This window comes from Glycine max, chromosome 6 (assembly GCF_000004515.6).
Source record: "Glycine max cultivar Williams 82 chromosome 6, Glycine_max_v4.0, whole genome shotgun sequence".
NCBI classification, from domain to species: domain Eukaryota; kingdom Viridiplantae; phylum Streptophyta; class Magnoliopsida; order Fabales; family Fabaceae; genus Glycine; species Glycine max.
In genome coordinates, this window is record NC_038242.2 from 11,655,113 (window position 1) to 11,669,443 (window position 14,331).

Sequence of the window (14,331 nt, forward strand, 5' to 3'; positions counted from 1 at the left end):
AAGAGTTATTCTTACATCAAAATCAATTCATATAATCAGCATGTCACTGTATAATAATAAATATGTTGATTTTCCAATATTTTTAAATCAATTTATATTCTAATCAATACTTACAAAATCATTATAAGCTTTTTTACAAAGAATCAGAGAAATGTTATTGCCGTTCAGAATAACAACGGTTAAAGGAAAATAGAAAAACTTATAGAGATTCAGATATGAAAAAGACAACATCGAAACAAACTATTGCAGAAATTCGGGTAACCGATGAAGAGAGAGATAGTAGTATCATCCAAATAAACCATTGCGGAAACTCTGGTAACTGATGAATAGAAAACATCGTTGAAATGCATGGATGTATAAATGAATCATGGAAAGTGTCATGGTTCAATCAATTTCGCTCTTTGCTGTTGAAAATGAAATATTCCACGTGTAATAGGAAGTCAAATTTCATATATAGTACTCCTTTTTTAGATTAATAAAGCTCAGTTCAGTATTTTTTAATTTTAAAAAATATTAGTTTTTTTTTTGCCTATTTACAAGTCTTTGTTGAAAAAAAAAAAAGAGACACTAATTTAACTATTACTTTCCTTAGTCTAGAAACTATCATATATTAGTTTAGCTATCTAAATTGGTGGTGCTGCATATATGATGATCAGGGTATTTAGTGTCAACCTAGTTGGAATCGTTAGCTCTAGATTGATGTTTTGCACAACTAGTTTTCTAAAAAAAATAAAATAAAATAGCTATCTAAATTTAAGCTCTAGATGATTTAAAGTCGAGATGTTTTAGTTAAATTAATATACTTTCTTAAAAAAAAATCTTAAACTAACATCTTTAATAGATAGGTTAGACTTAATGTAAGTGAGCTCACGCTCATAAACCCTTGATTATCTAATCTCTATGTGTGATGATACAATGAGTTCTTCTCTGGATATTCTGGTAAATGTAGTACGTGTGTGGAATTCTATAAATCAAGACAGTAGTAGTTTCATTTCATCTTTCAACACATACATAGTCCAAACATAGTTTTAGTAACCTTTGTATGATATGTCTTCCACCGCTATCTAGTTGCTCTCTCTCTCTCTCTCTCTCTCTCTCAACAATGGTGGCTGAAATCATTGATCTTTCAGACTCCCCTCCATCATCACCCTGGTCATCTCATAATGATGCAGCAAGAATTCTCAATTTTGATTCTGTTTCTAATGAAAAAAATCAATTTGAGAAAGTTATTCCTATATCCTTAATGGCTTGCACAAATCCCAACCAGCCACAAACTAGTCTATGGCGAGCTGCTTCAAGACATACCAATGAGCACTCTCAGATTGCTACTACATTCCAACCCAGCATGCAATTACAAAGGGTTGCTACAGTACTTGAACCAGTACCTGAATCAATCACATGCATGTTTCCTCATGGAGCTAGACTCAAGGAGCCCTGGACTCACAGAGAACATGAGTTTGTGTCCTTCAAACTTCATATACTTAGCATTCTCTCATTTTGCTTTTCAATTTCCATTACTCTTCTACAATGAAGGTTTTAAATTAGGATTGTGATCATAGTTTCGTTGGGATTCTTAATATTGTGGAAAACTGCTGATAGATGATATGTTACTGCAATTTCGGTTGCAAACACTCAGAAAAACCTAGACATTGTGGCTGAAATCATGGTTTGAGATTTTTTTTTTTTTAAAAAAACTTACTTTCAACTTTTTTTTGTTAAAAAAACATGAGTTTGTGTCCGTCAAACTTCATATATTTAGCTTTCTCTCATTTTTCTTATACTATTTAATTGTATTTCAATTCTCAGTATTATTCTTCTTATCAAGGTATTAGATTTCGGTCGTGATTATAATTTTGTCATATTTCTTAATATTGTGAAAAACTAAAGACAGATATTGTAACTGCAATGGCAGTTGTAAGCATTCTAAAAACCTTAATGGCCGAAATTTTGGTCCAAATTAAAATGTCTTTTAAAACCTTATTTTCATTTTTTTTGTTGAAGAAATACAGGAAAAAGAAATTAAATTTTAATAAGTCATTAAGTGGTTCTTGTGATACTATTTTTTTCCTTCTTAATCAATCTTCATTACTCTTTTTTTTTTTCATTTTTGCATGACACTAATCTGTACTATATATACTACATTTGAATTTTAGGCTATTTTTGATGGGGCTAATAAAGTATGGAAAAGGTCACTGGAGCAAAATTGCTAGACACTTTTTGTTGAATAAGACACCACAACAAGTTCAGAGCTATGGTGCAAGCTTCTTCAGGAATCTACCATCTACACACCTACATGGTTTTAGGAGAAGGAAGCCAAGCTACTCGACATCTAGCCTCATGTCCAAAAACAACAACCTTATGGCTGCATCTGCATCTACCACCTCATACTTCATGCCTATGATTGTTAATGAGCCACAACAAACTCACATGTTTTTCCCAGAGAATGCTCCTTTAAATTTTCTTCTGGCCCCATCACATGGAGAAGCAAGTAGCAGCAACAACAACACCACCATGTATGGGTTCCAGATGCAGACAAGTGGTGCAAGAACTTCCATGAATGCTAGTGCTAATGGAGAAGTTGATTTGGAACTGCGTTTGGGTTGATGCCAGTGAGAGACTCAAATTTGTATATGATGCTTGCATGGACAAATATAGCTAGCTAGCTAGGTGTGATTAATTGTCACCATTGTCTTTATTTCGTAATTTTTTTTGTGGGTTTATCGTTTTGTCATTTATTTATATATGTTATCAAAGTTAATTATGTGTCTTCTTATGATTGATAGATAATTTTATTTTTTAAACATGCGCTCATGAGTTTAATTTTTAATTTGTGTATATACAAAAACATCATTTGTTAAAAGAGAACAATCTCATAGATCTCAATATAGAGAATTAGTCTTTAACTTTCAAGCGAGAGATACCTTGGTAAAAAAAAATATATGTTTGTTCCTTTTCATGAAATTTGCCTTTTATGTAATAAAACTACTGTTCTCAATGTCTCCTTTTTCCATATATTTTCTTCAGCAATCACGTCTTTTATTGCAAAGGGCCAACATGATATTCTCGTTTCCTGTACGTACCTCTCGTGATTTAGGTTGAGTATGTGATTTTACCGCTGTTGAACCACTGTACCAATTAGTGTTTTAGTACAAAAGGAATGGCATTCCTGTGTGGAATCCAAATTATTTAAAATAGTTAATGTTTAGTGTTCAACCAATATCATGTTGAAAAATTATTATTCAACCAATTAAACTAAATTCTTTAGTCATTTGAAAGAGAGAATTTGGGGTCAAATTGAATTTCTTATGTTGAAAAATCTAAAATAAAATAATGTAAATGCTAATGAGTATATATATTCTACGTTATGGGTTGGCCAGAAAATTCTAATTCCACAAACTATCATTAATGACAAAATTATGAAGCATAGTGAAGTAAACAGTCACTTTCGCTGAAATTGGAGGCATTGTCATATTAATTCTTGAATTGAAGGACTTTTTTTAAAAAAAGTCCGTAAAACTGTAAATTGATAGTCACATCAATTCAAAAGAAATATGTGTCGATTTCTAAAAGAAATATGTGGAAATCGACTAGTGTTTATGAAAATTGTTGGTAAATGAAAAAACCGCTACTAACTAAATGGATAAAATATGTGTCGATTTCTAACTGTTAGAAAAAGGATTGGCACTAAACACAAGAAATTGCTAGTAAATTTACGATTTCTAGCATTTTCTAATCACCACAAAATGTGCAAAGATGCATGTTTCAAGTTGCATTTGCCGATTTGCGTGCATATTAATGAGAAAATAAAAAAAAAATATGATTCTCATATTTCTTTTTTATATTTTTCTCATCACTTATTTCCACACAACCAAACAATTTCAATTTTTCATTTCCCATCTATTTCTTATTTCTCTTCATTTATATTCTACCACAAAGTGTTAGATGACACTTCCATGTGAGATTAAGACAAAAAAAAATGACATTTTCTTTTCTCACACACAGATGTCTGATTGTATGGGATAAAATAAAATAAAATACACTTTTCATTAGGCAATAATGATACTCTTTTTGTTTTGCTACGATGATAAATAAAGTTTTGAGATAGATAAAAGTTTGTGAGGTTGAAATTGCTATATGTAGTTCATTTGGCCAACGAGGAAACTACGTACAACTAATTCTCACTCTTGTATAATATATCTAATGTGATAATTGGATGACTAAATAGAATCATTGGGTATAAGACTATATGAGAAAATGAGTTTTCCCCCCACCATTTCATGCCATGATGACTCTTGTATATGCTTCTCTTTATCTAGAGAAGAGTCTGGTAAAGAAGTTTCCTGCATTGGCCTTCTCTAGACATGCTACATGAACATATCTTCCAAGCTTGTCCACTTGCCTTGCCTCGCCCTTAGTATCCTTCTTGCACACCTTGCATGTTTTGTCAACCCATCCCTCTTCTACATATGCCCCGTCCACTGCTCAATGGAAAAAAGAAATTTTCATTTCTATTGCTAATTAAGACACTGATTCAACTAACCATATTGACCTAAGAGCATGATCAGAAAATGAAAGATGCTAATTGGTGATAGAATTGAGTTACCAATGCATTTGAGTCAAATTAACACTGATTGGTTCAAGAATTATGGTAAGAAGGGCATGAAATTCTCCTTCTATTATTAGCAGAGAAAAAAGAACAATTTTGTATAGAATAATTTCATTAGCCAAAGAAGAAAATTAAGATTGAAGAATGTTGTTGGCTACTAATGTCTCTTTTGTTTTAAAGGTAAAAGTATATAGTATTTATACAAGACTAACTATTTTGTACCTTCAACGTAAGATTTGAAAAAATCCTTGTATGTACCACCAATTTTCCTTCTAAGAGCTCCATACTGCATTAAAAAAAATAACAAATTAGTTAGCAGGATAATTAAGAATATTTACTAAATAAACAATATGTGTTGGAAGAGTACAATATACCTGTTCCCTACTCATCCTTTCTCCCGATCTTGTGGCTTCTCTAGCCTCTTCTATAAGCTGAGCATCCTCAGCAGATCTCACTTGAGAAAAATCAAGAGCTTCAGTCACACTGCTGAACAAAGATTGCTTTTTCTTCTCTTCTTGCTTCTCTTGTTTGGCTGAAACTCTGAATTTCATGCTTCTATTAACCCTGCTGTGATTGGTGATGTCATGTAAAAGCCCTCCTGACTTTGAAGAGAAACTGCTGTAAGAAGGGGTCAGTGGCAGAGTCCCAAGTCCCATTTTAGCTTTCTCTTGGTACTCAGCACTATGCTTCGCAACTATGTTCCTAATGTTATATTATGTGTGTATTCAAGTGTGTTTTTCTTAAGTTTTGGAGTCATGAAATTGTAGCCACACGTGGTTGTCAATTTGTTGCCACTCACAAAACCTGGTGGTTAATAGAGGGCTATGTGGAATCTTAGGGAACTCATAAAACGAGAGGATCTCTCTTGCCTTCCACTTTTCGCCACGTAATCATGCAATTGATGTTCATTATTATTGACTAAAATATCTTGCATAAAGACCACGTAGGATACAGGATGGAATACTAATATTTGCGTGGCATTTACTAATATTATATATCTCCATAACATCTAATTTATATGTAAAATTTTAATGTGTGTCTACCATTTTACGTATATTATGTTATTATATAAGGCTTCTCTTTATTAAGGCCACACAGAACTATTGGATTAATTTTACATTTGTTCGTACATGGCACATGTTTTTACATTCAATTTTTTTTTCCTTCTTTCTTGCAGATTATGCCAATTAATACTAGACTAATCTCGTCCGCGTAATTTTTTATTTTTTTTATGAAAGGTAATTTTATTTCTTTAGTTGCAAAAAATGCTGTTATTAATGGATTTTTTTTCTTATTCTCACACATAATTATGGCCAATATATGTTCGGACACACGATTCCGTTTGTTCACCTCTATTCTTTCCCTTAATATTACTCCACGCGTAAAATATCTATTTCATGGAGATGATCTTTGTTAGTTTTATAAAATCTGCAGTTCACACATTAAAATAAAAGAAATTACAAGTTTATTGCTGTTAGTGTACCTCCTAATCTTACAATTTGGAAAACTTCTTAGATCTTAAGAGTAGCATCAAGAACAGGGAACGGTAGCATACATCTATATAAGCCTTTCTGTTCATGCACTCAAGCATTCTATATAAATCACGTTAAATTTTAAGGGTAGAGTCATTCCCACAGTCTCATTCACAAAATCCTTTTGGAAACTGCACACTGCTATGGCATTGAAGCCTATGTCCTCTATATGAAAAACACCAAAAAAAAAAGAAGCTAATTACAAGTTAGATATTCTACACAATATAAACCATGCCAACTTCCAAAAGAGAAACTGGGGGAACCTTAAGTGCAACATCAGGGCCTCTACAATTCCTTCTCAAGAAATTGTAGCCATAGTTAAGTGCCAACTTTTTTAGTACAGATGAGCCTTGCTTTGCTCTTACATGAGAATGCCCTAGAATGAAGGCAATCCCAGCTTCTTGAGCAGCATAAAGATCTTCCAACTCTTCCTGCATTTGCACTCCTGTCTCAGACCTTGCATCACTCTCAGGCTCATCTTCAATAGCAAACCTCACTCTCCTCTCAGTCATGACCGGTTCCATCTCAATAACATCAGTCACACTTTGTACAGTTGGGAAACCAACAGATACACTTGCTTGCTGCACACTCTCCCCGCCACTCTCGTATCCTGGTTGGATGGTGAAACCAGTTGTTCCAATTACAGTTAATCTGTAACTTGATGATTCATTGGAGTTTGAACCATCATCCTCAATGCTCATGCTACTCCTCCTAGATCGGTACCAATCATATTGGATGAAATCAGCAAGCCTTGCTACTAGTTCAGACTCAAAGGAATCAACATCTTGATGAACATCACGATATCCATATCTGACTATACACCGGTAGGACCGATGAGCAGCAGGTCCTACACGGCCTACCAGATACCTCTCAGCAGCAGGGACATGAGGGACAGGCACTGATTTTACACACACGAAAACAAGGATGCGGTGATATGCAGGGAGGTTGGTAACAAAGCGGGAGAAGTTTGCTGGGATGCCAGTGGTGAGGTCAGTGAACACTAGGCCTATTCCTGGGACTCTAGCAATTCCCAAGCTTGGACCTAAGGCTAGAAGCCAATCTAGTGACACCTTGTTGTGAAGATCGTATTCATATTTTCTGATGGTCGCATAGTGCCAAAGAAACATTATAATCATGAGGAATAGGGCCAGCAGAATAGGTAACCAGGCACCCTCACAAAACTTTGTCAGTGAAGCTGAGAAATACAGCAGTTCAATAAAGCCAAAGAACAACAGGAAGCAAAGAGCTATTATAGGGGGTTTCTGCCAACAAACTACAATTACTAAAGAAGTAAGGCATGTTGTCACCAGCATCACGGTCATCACTGCTAACCCTGCACCAAGTAAAGATTGATTTATTCGTCATTCTAATTAAAACCATATTTCTGAAATTAATATTTTAAGTATCTGCAATTCACCTTGTTGATACTCTATAGTAAGAAAGTAAATGTTAAAAGTCAACAATAAGTAGGGTAAACCCAAAGGAACTAGCATAAAAACTATGATAATGCAAAGAAAACTTCAAGATTTAACAATAAGGCAAAAACCATGTTTCAGTTAATCATGCATAAATGTACAAGTTACCTGAAGCATTTCCCATGTGTTTTGTGTCCCTAAATCCAATGGTCACAGCAATGCAGAGGATCATGAGTATCCAATTAATTTCAGGAATGTAGACCTGACCATGTATCTTGTCAGATGTATGAACAACCTTAACTCTTGGGAAGCAACCTAGAGATTGGCTTTGGTTTATGATAGAAAATGTTCCGCTGATGATTGCTTGGCTTCCCACAACAGAAGCTAGAATAGCTAATATAAGCACTGGCCACCTCACACTTTCTGCAGCCAAAAACTTGTATGCTATTATACCGGGCAAGAAAATTCATATACTTTCTGGAAACTAACAAAGGCATTATTGATAAGTTCATCCCACATTGCCAAGCAATTTTTTCCATCTAGTTATTTATGTGGCTTCCTTCAAATTTTAGTGCCTACAGACTAGTAAGTAAATGTCAAGTGAGCTGGGACAATGAATACCTGGAACTGAGACATAGAAACTGATTTGGAGTTCGGAATCATGATGATGCGACAAATAAGCAGCTTGACCCATATAGGCCAATATAAGCGCAGGATATACCAGAAAGGTGAATGCAATCTGCAAATGACAAATTGTTAGAAGATCTTTACTGTTTTAAATGACCTTTCCCAGGCCCATTAGAGCCTGCCCATATTCCAGAAAAATATAGGAAAATAGAAAATGTAATTAACCAACCTGAATAGCCATATATGAGAAATGTCCAAGATCAGCAAACATAGCTTCTGAGCCTGCATACAAGGTCAACACAAGAAGTCATTCATATAGTAAACAACATCATGTGGAAGCAACCATAGATATTTTACAATGCTCCAATGGAAACTCAAATCTATTGGGGGCAAAATCTCTTGGTTATAGCGAAAGTACACTAAATTCGTTCGTGTAGATAATACCATGCTGTTGAATATCTTTAGGGGAAAAATAATGGAGTAGCATCCAGAATTGATTCAAAAGTCTTATAAAAATAAAAATAAAAATTGATTCAAAGTAAATGTGCACATAGAACTTAATCTATGTCCTAATTAAATCAAAGTTTTGACTTGGAGCTTGCAGAAGAGACAACTATACAACATATGTATTTTTTAGAAAAGCATAGGTATGGATTTAACAAGTTACCTTATGCAGGAGTTCAATGCAAGAGATAAGATTTAACCATATGTATAATTTTTCTATGTTTACCTGTTATGCACAGCAATATTCCACCCAAAGACATCCATCCACTTATCCTTGTCTTCTTCAAGAACTTGAACATATAATATGGCGAAAGAGCTTTATATACATGCGGATTCCATTTGAATATATTATATAAACCAAGTGTGCTGATGCACAACAGCCATGCCAACACAATTGGAGCAAAAAGGAATCCCACCCTATGTGTACCATAGTGTTGTAGTGCAAACAAACACACCAGTATGAAGCAAGTGATGGGAATCACAGCATCTGCAAACGCAGATCAATAGGTTCAAAAATAGAAACAAGGAAGAAATCCTGCAAACTAAGCATTTCAACTAATATGATAAGCTATCAAACAAACTATTTTTCCATTTAATTGGAATTGAAAGATTAGAAAATGCCATAAGTGAAACTTACACTGGTGGTGTTTCTTGGACATAGATACCTCAAGACCAGATACTGCCGAGAAAACTACACAAATGGATGGGCTAGTCAACAAATTGATGAGATATTATTTGAAAAAAAAACATGGTTAAGATTAATCAAGTGGAAGCTTACCAGAAATAGCTGGGGTAAGTAGACCATCCCCTATTACCATACAAGTGCCAAGAAGAACCACAATTAGGAGAGCTGTGTGCAAGCCCTTATATTTCTCAAGCATCATCTTCACTTTAGAAGTATCTTTCTCTGGAGCCTCCTCCATCTTATATGTAGAAAGCGCTTCATCCGCGTGTTGTCGATTTGGTAGGAGACTAACTTTAGCATGCCTACAAATCAAGGAATATAGAGCAAAAGTACCTCCTGCAGAACCACACAAGAAACAACCATCAACAAGAGCAGAAGCAGCATGATAGCTTCCTTCATTTTTACTCATTCAAAATGCTTACCCTCTCCATTATCATCAGCTCGAAGAACCACAAAAACGTACTTGAAGAGTGGCACCAGTGTCAGAGTCCAGAAGACAAAAGAAAGGGCACCAAAAATCTCTTCATTGGTCTCTGAATGCTCAATATCTTCAGCAAATGTGCTTGTGTAAACATACAATGGAGAAATGCTCAAGTCCCCATATACAACACCAAGGCTTTGGTAGGCCAAGAGCAGAATAGTCTTCCAAGAGCCCTGAAATGCAATTTATCGTCTTAGACTTTAACCATTCATTCTGAACTAAAAAGTAAAATTTTACCAACCCCTTATCAACCAATGAAGAAACCACATCTAAGTACCACCATATATATTTCAAAGTTTTATTTTTGCATAGCTTTTGCCAAGCTAATGCACTAACCTTTGAGGTGTCCCAACACTTGCTGGATTCAAGATCCATTAGCCTCGCTCACTTATGAATGTTCTCCAGTTGAAGAGTATCAGCTTAAGCACACTTGTAGCTGCAGATCTGCACTGAGGAACAGCACCGACTTTGTTACACAAACCAAAGGAACATGCAGCACACTGTAACAAACAACAAGAGAATAAAGGAATCTCAGACCAGCAATTACAGCCACCCATCTTGTGTGCTCGCAATCAGAGGTGATTAGAAGAAGGAAGACATTCACTCACTTTTGGATAAACACTCACATGACATCCATATCTCTGTCAAATCTTCTTGAAAAGTGGACACAATTTTTTATTTCCTCCAAAAAGCAATATTCCTAAGGTGATACTTTTTCATTAAATCACAATTTCATTTCATTTCATATAATATATTCAAAGGTAGTAAGAGATTAAAAAAATAGCATTAAGAAGAAAGAATGCACAAGTTGTGTTAATCAGATACACTAGAGCAAGAATCACCAAGGCAAAGAAAGAAGTAAGTGCATCTCATCCATACTATAAATAACTATTCAAAGAAACGGTTGTATAACAAATGATCACATGCCACGTTTATAGATCCCAGTGGAGACAATTCTGTTTGAATTTTGTAGGATCACTGTGGATGATAAACTCTATCTTTAAATATTTAATCCAACTACATATTTAAAAGAAAAACTCTGAATAAGTTAAAACAATTTCATTTCAGTTAATCTACCATAACATGCCACCTTAGTTTATCATAATTTGGTTTCTTGCTTGTTTGTTCATATAATTTTACCTTCCAGACATTTATTTTTATTTGGTCTGGACCATAGAGATGTGTAATAAGGTAATAAAAACGAAGTCTTCACTGTTTGTTGGTAGGTCCAACACGAATGATTAAACCTTAGAGAAGACAGAACAAAAAAAAAGCAAATTTCACGGTACAGTTATCATCATGAATGGATGCATAAAGTCACATAGATAGCAGGAACAGGAAGAAAGAAAAACAAGAATACAATGAGCCAACCGTCCCTATGATGTTGACAGAAGGCATAATCACGTGATTTAGTGACAGTTACAAATTCACTAGTCCCAAGTGCCTACCCCAAATAAAGCCAATTAGGAGGATCGGTTATCATTTTTGATTTCCCTTCCCTTCTTCTCCCTCCCATAATTTATATATACCACTAGTATTCTCTTTTCTTCATGTTGGGTTTTTAAGTCATTTTATTTATTATTAACTACACAGTAATCATCGTTTTGTATCCATAACCAAACAAACTTTCATAGTTCCCCACCCACCTAACCTTTGAAATTCCCTATAGTCCGTTACTAGTTAAAGCAGCCAGATAAGTAGACGAACCGTTCAAAGAGATTGGAAAAAATTAGGCTAACCATAGATAAATAAATACCAACAAGTGATTGGCGATGGATTTAGGTTTTCAATGCTATCTTTTGGTCTTTGGATTAAAGTTTGGAAAATATTTTTAGAAAGACAAATTATAGATGAACACACAATATGTTAATGGACACCTACTGAGAGAGATAAAGTAAAAAAAATATATAAATTTTATAGGTAATGTGATTTAACATATGGAGAGATAAAGAAAAATAATAAATATTTATTAAGTATATAAAAAAACACGATATCCATGTATCACCACTCTTTTACAAACTCTAATTTCCAATAACGAATTTCAATACAAATAAAGCCAGGAAAAATTGTTGCTTAGCTTCTAGAGTAAAAAGTACTTTTGGATTCTCTCAACTTTAATTGAAGTATGCACTAAATAAGTTATCAAAATTCAAATCCTGAGTTTTGTGTATGGAGAATAACCACCCTTGAGTACCTCACTCAAAATTAATCTCAGTAAATGACTAAGAATACTCTTTGCAATTTTAAGAAGAAGAAAAAAGTTGAGTAAAATTTCTGCTTAAGAAATTAAAAAGCAAGTGCATGTGCATGACTATAAATGCCATTTTGAAAGGATCATAATACCTGAACAAGTGAACGTGCTTCTAACTTCCTCCACCACTCCTCCAAGTCCCAGCTTTTCACAATTCCTTTATGGCGACATTAATGCCAATCTTTTCCGTCCTTTATAGCAAACCCCACTGTGGATATATAGCTATAAGCTTTGTGATTTGTCCCTTTTTGGCATTCACCCAAATCAACTTTTTGACCGTGAAAGGCTTGCTTGTCTCAATCACGTCAAGATGGGAATGGGATGGGATCCCGAATCGTCCCAAAAGTCGTAAAGTTGTGCTCGTGAAAATCACCACTTCACTCAGCACGTTCTGTGAAGTGTGTGAAAATGAGTTATGAATCTATCCCATATTTACATCATGGTGGGCTGCATGTGCCACGTGGGAATTTTGAGAGATAGATCCTAATGAATCTGATTGGAGCCTGGCCTTCACACACATTCTAACATGATATCATATGTTATTAAACTTATAGTGTCATCCACTATCGAATCACTATTGGACCGCTCAGAAATGTCCTGCAAATTTTACATTGGATATTTTCAGTTCTGTGAATAAGTAAATTGGAGATCCCACATACAAATAATGTTTTGGGAGGTAAAATATAAATTTATAGAGGGAGGATATATTATACTCATGCATGAAAAATATTAGAGGGGGACGATTTAAACTTTTACTCGTGAATATTAAAAGAGTTTTGCTCTTAAGGGTAGCCCGTGTAGGCCAATGCTTGGTTCCATCCTTGTGCATCATAGTATATAAGTGAAAAATGATCCTATTTTTATAAATTAATTTTATAAGGTTAAGTGCTAGATTTTATCTTAAAATCGATGGGCATTAAGTGAAATTGTCCAACAGATATATAAGTTGACTTGGGTATTTCCGAATATACCCCCTTCACATCCAGCACGTATTGGGCTTGGTGTGTGAATAACAAATGGTGGATGCTAGTCGCAGTGGAAGCGAGAGCGAGATCCCAGGTCAGAGTCTGCTCTCATACCATATTAAATTTTATCTTAAAATTAATTGACATAAATAAAATTGTTCAACAGATATATAAGTTGATTTGGATATTTCTCGATATTAAGTTAGACAAATAATTGAAGATATAATATAATCCATTACGAAGGAAAGCCTCACTCTCACTTTAGCTTACTTGTGTGAATATTTGATGGCACTTCTGGCAAACAGATATAGATACATCCAATTCCGAATGCATAGATGAGTTTTATTTTTATTTTCTCAAGGTTGAGGGATGAGACAGTGGTAAAGACAGAATTATGTTTCAGATTAAATGAACAAGAGTGGAGGTGGAGGCTGTTAAAAATTGCGTACCAACCGACAGTGACGAATGTCGCTAAATAAACAAGGTGGAGAAAACAAAAAATTACTATTATTTTTTTTGGGATTGTAGACAGTGTGGAACATGCGTAGAATCAAGGAGGGATATACAATTATACATTCCCTTTGATAAGGTTGCACGCCATGCCTTCCATAATGACACGGTTCTGTACAACTTGTGATGAAATGTTTTGGTTTATCATCGTAATTAAGTTTAAAAAAATTCAACTAATAGCACAAGAGAAAGTAGAATGTTTTTTTCATAATTTTCTCACTCTCACACTTTGCCAGTTATAAAAATAAAAAAGAAGAAGAAGAGAAGATCAAGATTTCCTTTCTTATCATAAAGGGGGGTGGTTAATTGGAAATAATTAAAAAATAAGAGTATATATATATATAAATAGTGTCTCTCCAAAAATAAATATCTTTTATATATAAGCTAAATCCAAAATAAAATATAAATTGGCTTCATAGCAAAAAGTGCAAAAGGGACACACTGGTCCCTCAAAGAAAAGACATGACATAGTCCCTAATAAATTACACCATAGGTCACATTCGTCTCTCATCAAGTGAGTTCCAATAATTAACAAAATATCTATAATACTTGACACGTTAAATTGTTTAGTTAGCAAAGACTTATCCAGCATGAAATTAAAGTAACTACTAATCAAAACGACATCACTTGAACTCATAAGGTTTCACCCTTTTAGCTCTCGTTGTCCCCCATTTCCATGCATCTCTTCCTTTTGCCCAAGGACTAATTAGCTTCCTAGGAAGAAAAATGAGAAGTCACATCAACTTTTCTTATAT

The 14,331-nt window shown here is 34.4% G+C and overlaps 3 protein-coding genes across 10 annotated transcripts; 1 reads left to right on the forward strand and 2 right to left on the reverse strand.

Moving 5' to 3' along the window:
* The first annotated feature begins 1,102 nt into the window (after positions 1-1,102).
* Positions 1,103-2,604, forward strand: LOC102663307 (transcription factor MYB1R1). Its single transcript, XM_006581657.4, has 2 exons — positions 1,103-1,455; positions 2,154-2,604. The coding sequence occupies exons 1-2, from the start codon at positions 1,103-1,105 to the stop codon at positions 2,602-2,604; spliced, it is 804 nt and encodes a 267-aa protein (XP_006581720.2).
* Positions 2,605-4,020: 1,416 nt separating this feature from the next.
* On the reverse strand, positions 4,021-5,318 carry LOC100783000 (uncharacterized). The gene is made up of 3 exons (XM_003526760.5): positions 4,981-5,318; positions 4,829-4,892; positions 4,021-4,478 (listed from the first exon to the last, which is right to left on the reverse strand). The coding sequence occupies exons 1-3, from the start codon at positions 5,260-5,262 to the stop codon at positions 4,309-4,311; spliced, it is 516 nt and encodes a 171-aa protein (XP_003526808.1). The 5' UTR covers positions 5,263-5,318; the 3' UTR covers positions 4,021-4,308.
* An 862-nt stretch (positions 5,319-6,180) lies between these two features.
* On the reverse strand, positions 6,181-12,502 carry LOC100783540 (potassium transporter 2). 8 transcript variants are annotated; one of them, XM_041016491.1, is made up of 11 exons: positions 12,194-12,502; positions 10,388-10,550; positions 10,187-10,294; positions 9,792-10,023; positions 9,463-9,705; positions 9,322-9,375; positions 8,911-9,171; positions 8,410-8,462; positions 8,175-8,292; positions 7,722-7,976; positions 6,181-7,471 (listed from the first exon to the last, which is right to left on the reverse strand). In XM_041016491.1, the coding sequence occupies exons 3-11, from the start codon at positions 10,223-10,225 to the stop codon at positions 6,354-6,356; spliced, it is 2,373 nt and encodes a 790-aa protein (XP_040872425.1). In that variant the 5' UTR covers positions 10,226-10,294; positions 10,388-10,550; positions 12,194-12,502; the 3' UTR covers positions 6,181-6,353. The 8 variants fall into 8 exon arrangements, with proteins under 8 accessions (XP_040872425.1, XP_040872426.1, XP_014631920.1 ...); XM_041016492.1 differs by having other exon boundaries at positions 10,187-10,299; positions 10,459-10,550; positions 12,194-12,330; XM_014776434.3 differs by having other exon boundaries at positions 10,187-10,299; positions 12,194-12,330.
* Positions 12,503-14,331: the final 1,829 nt, after the last annotated feature.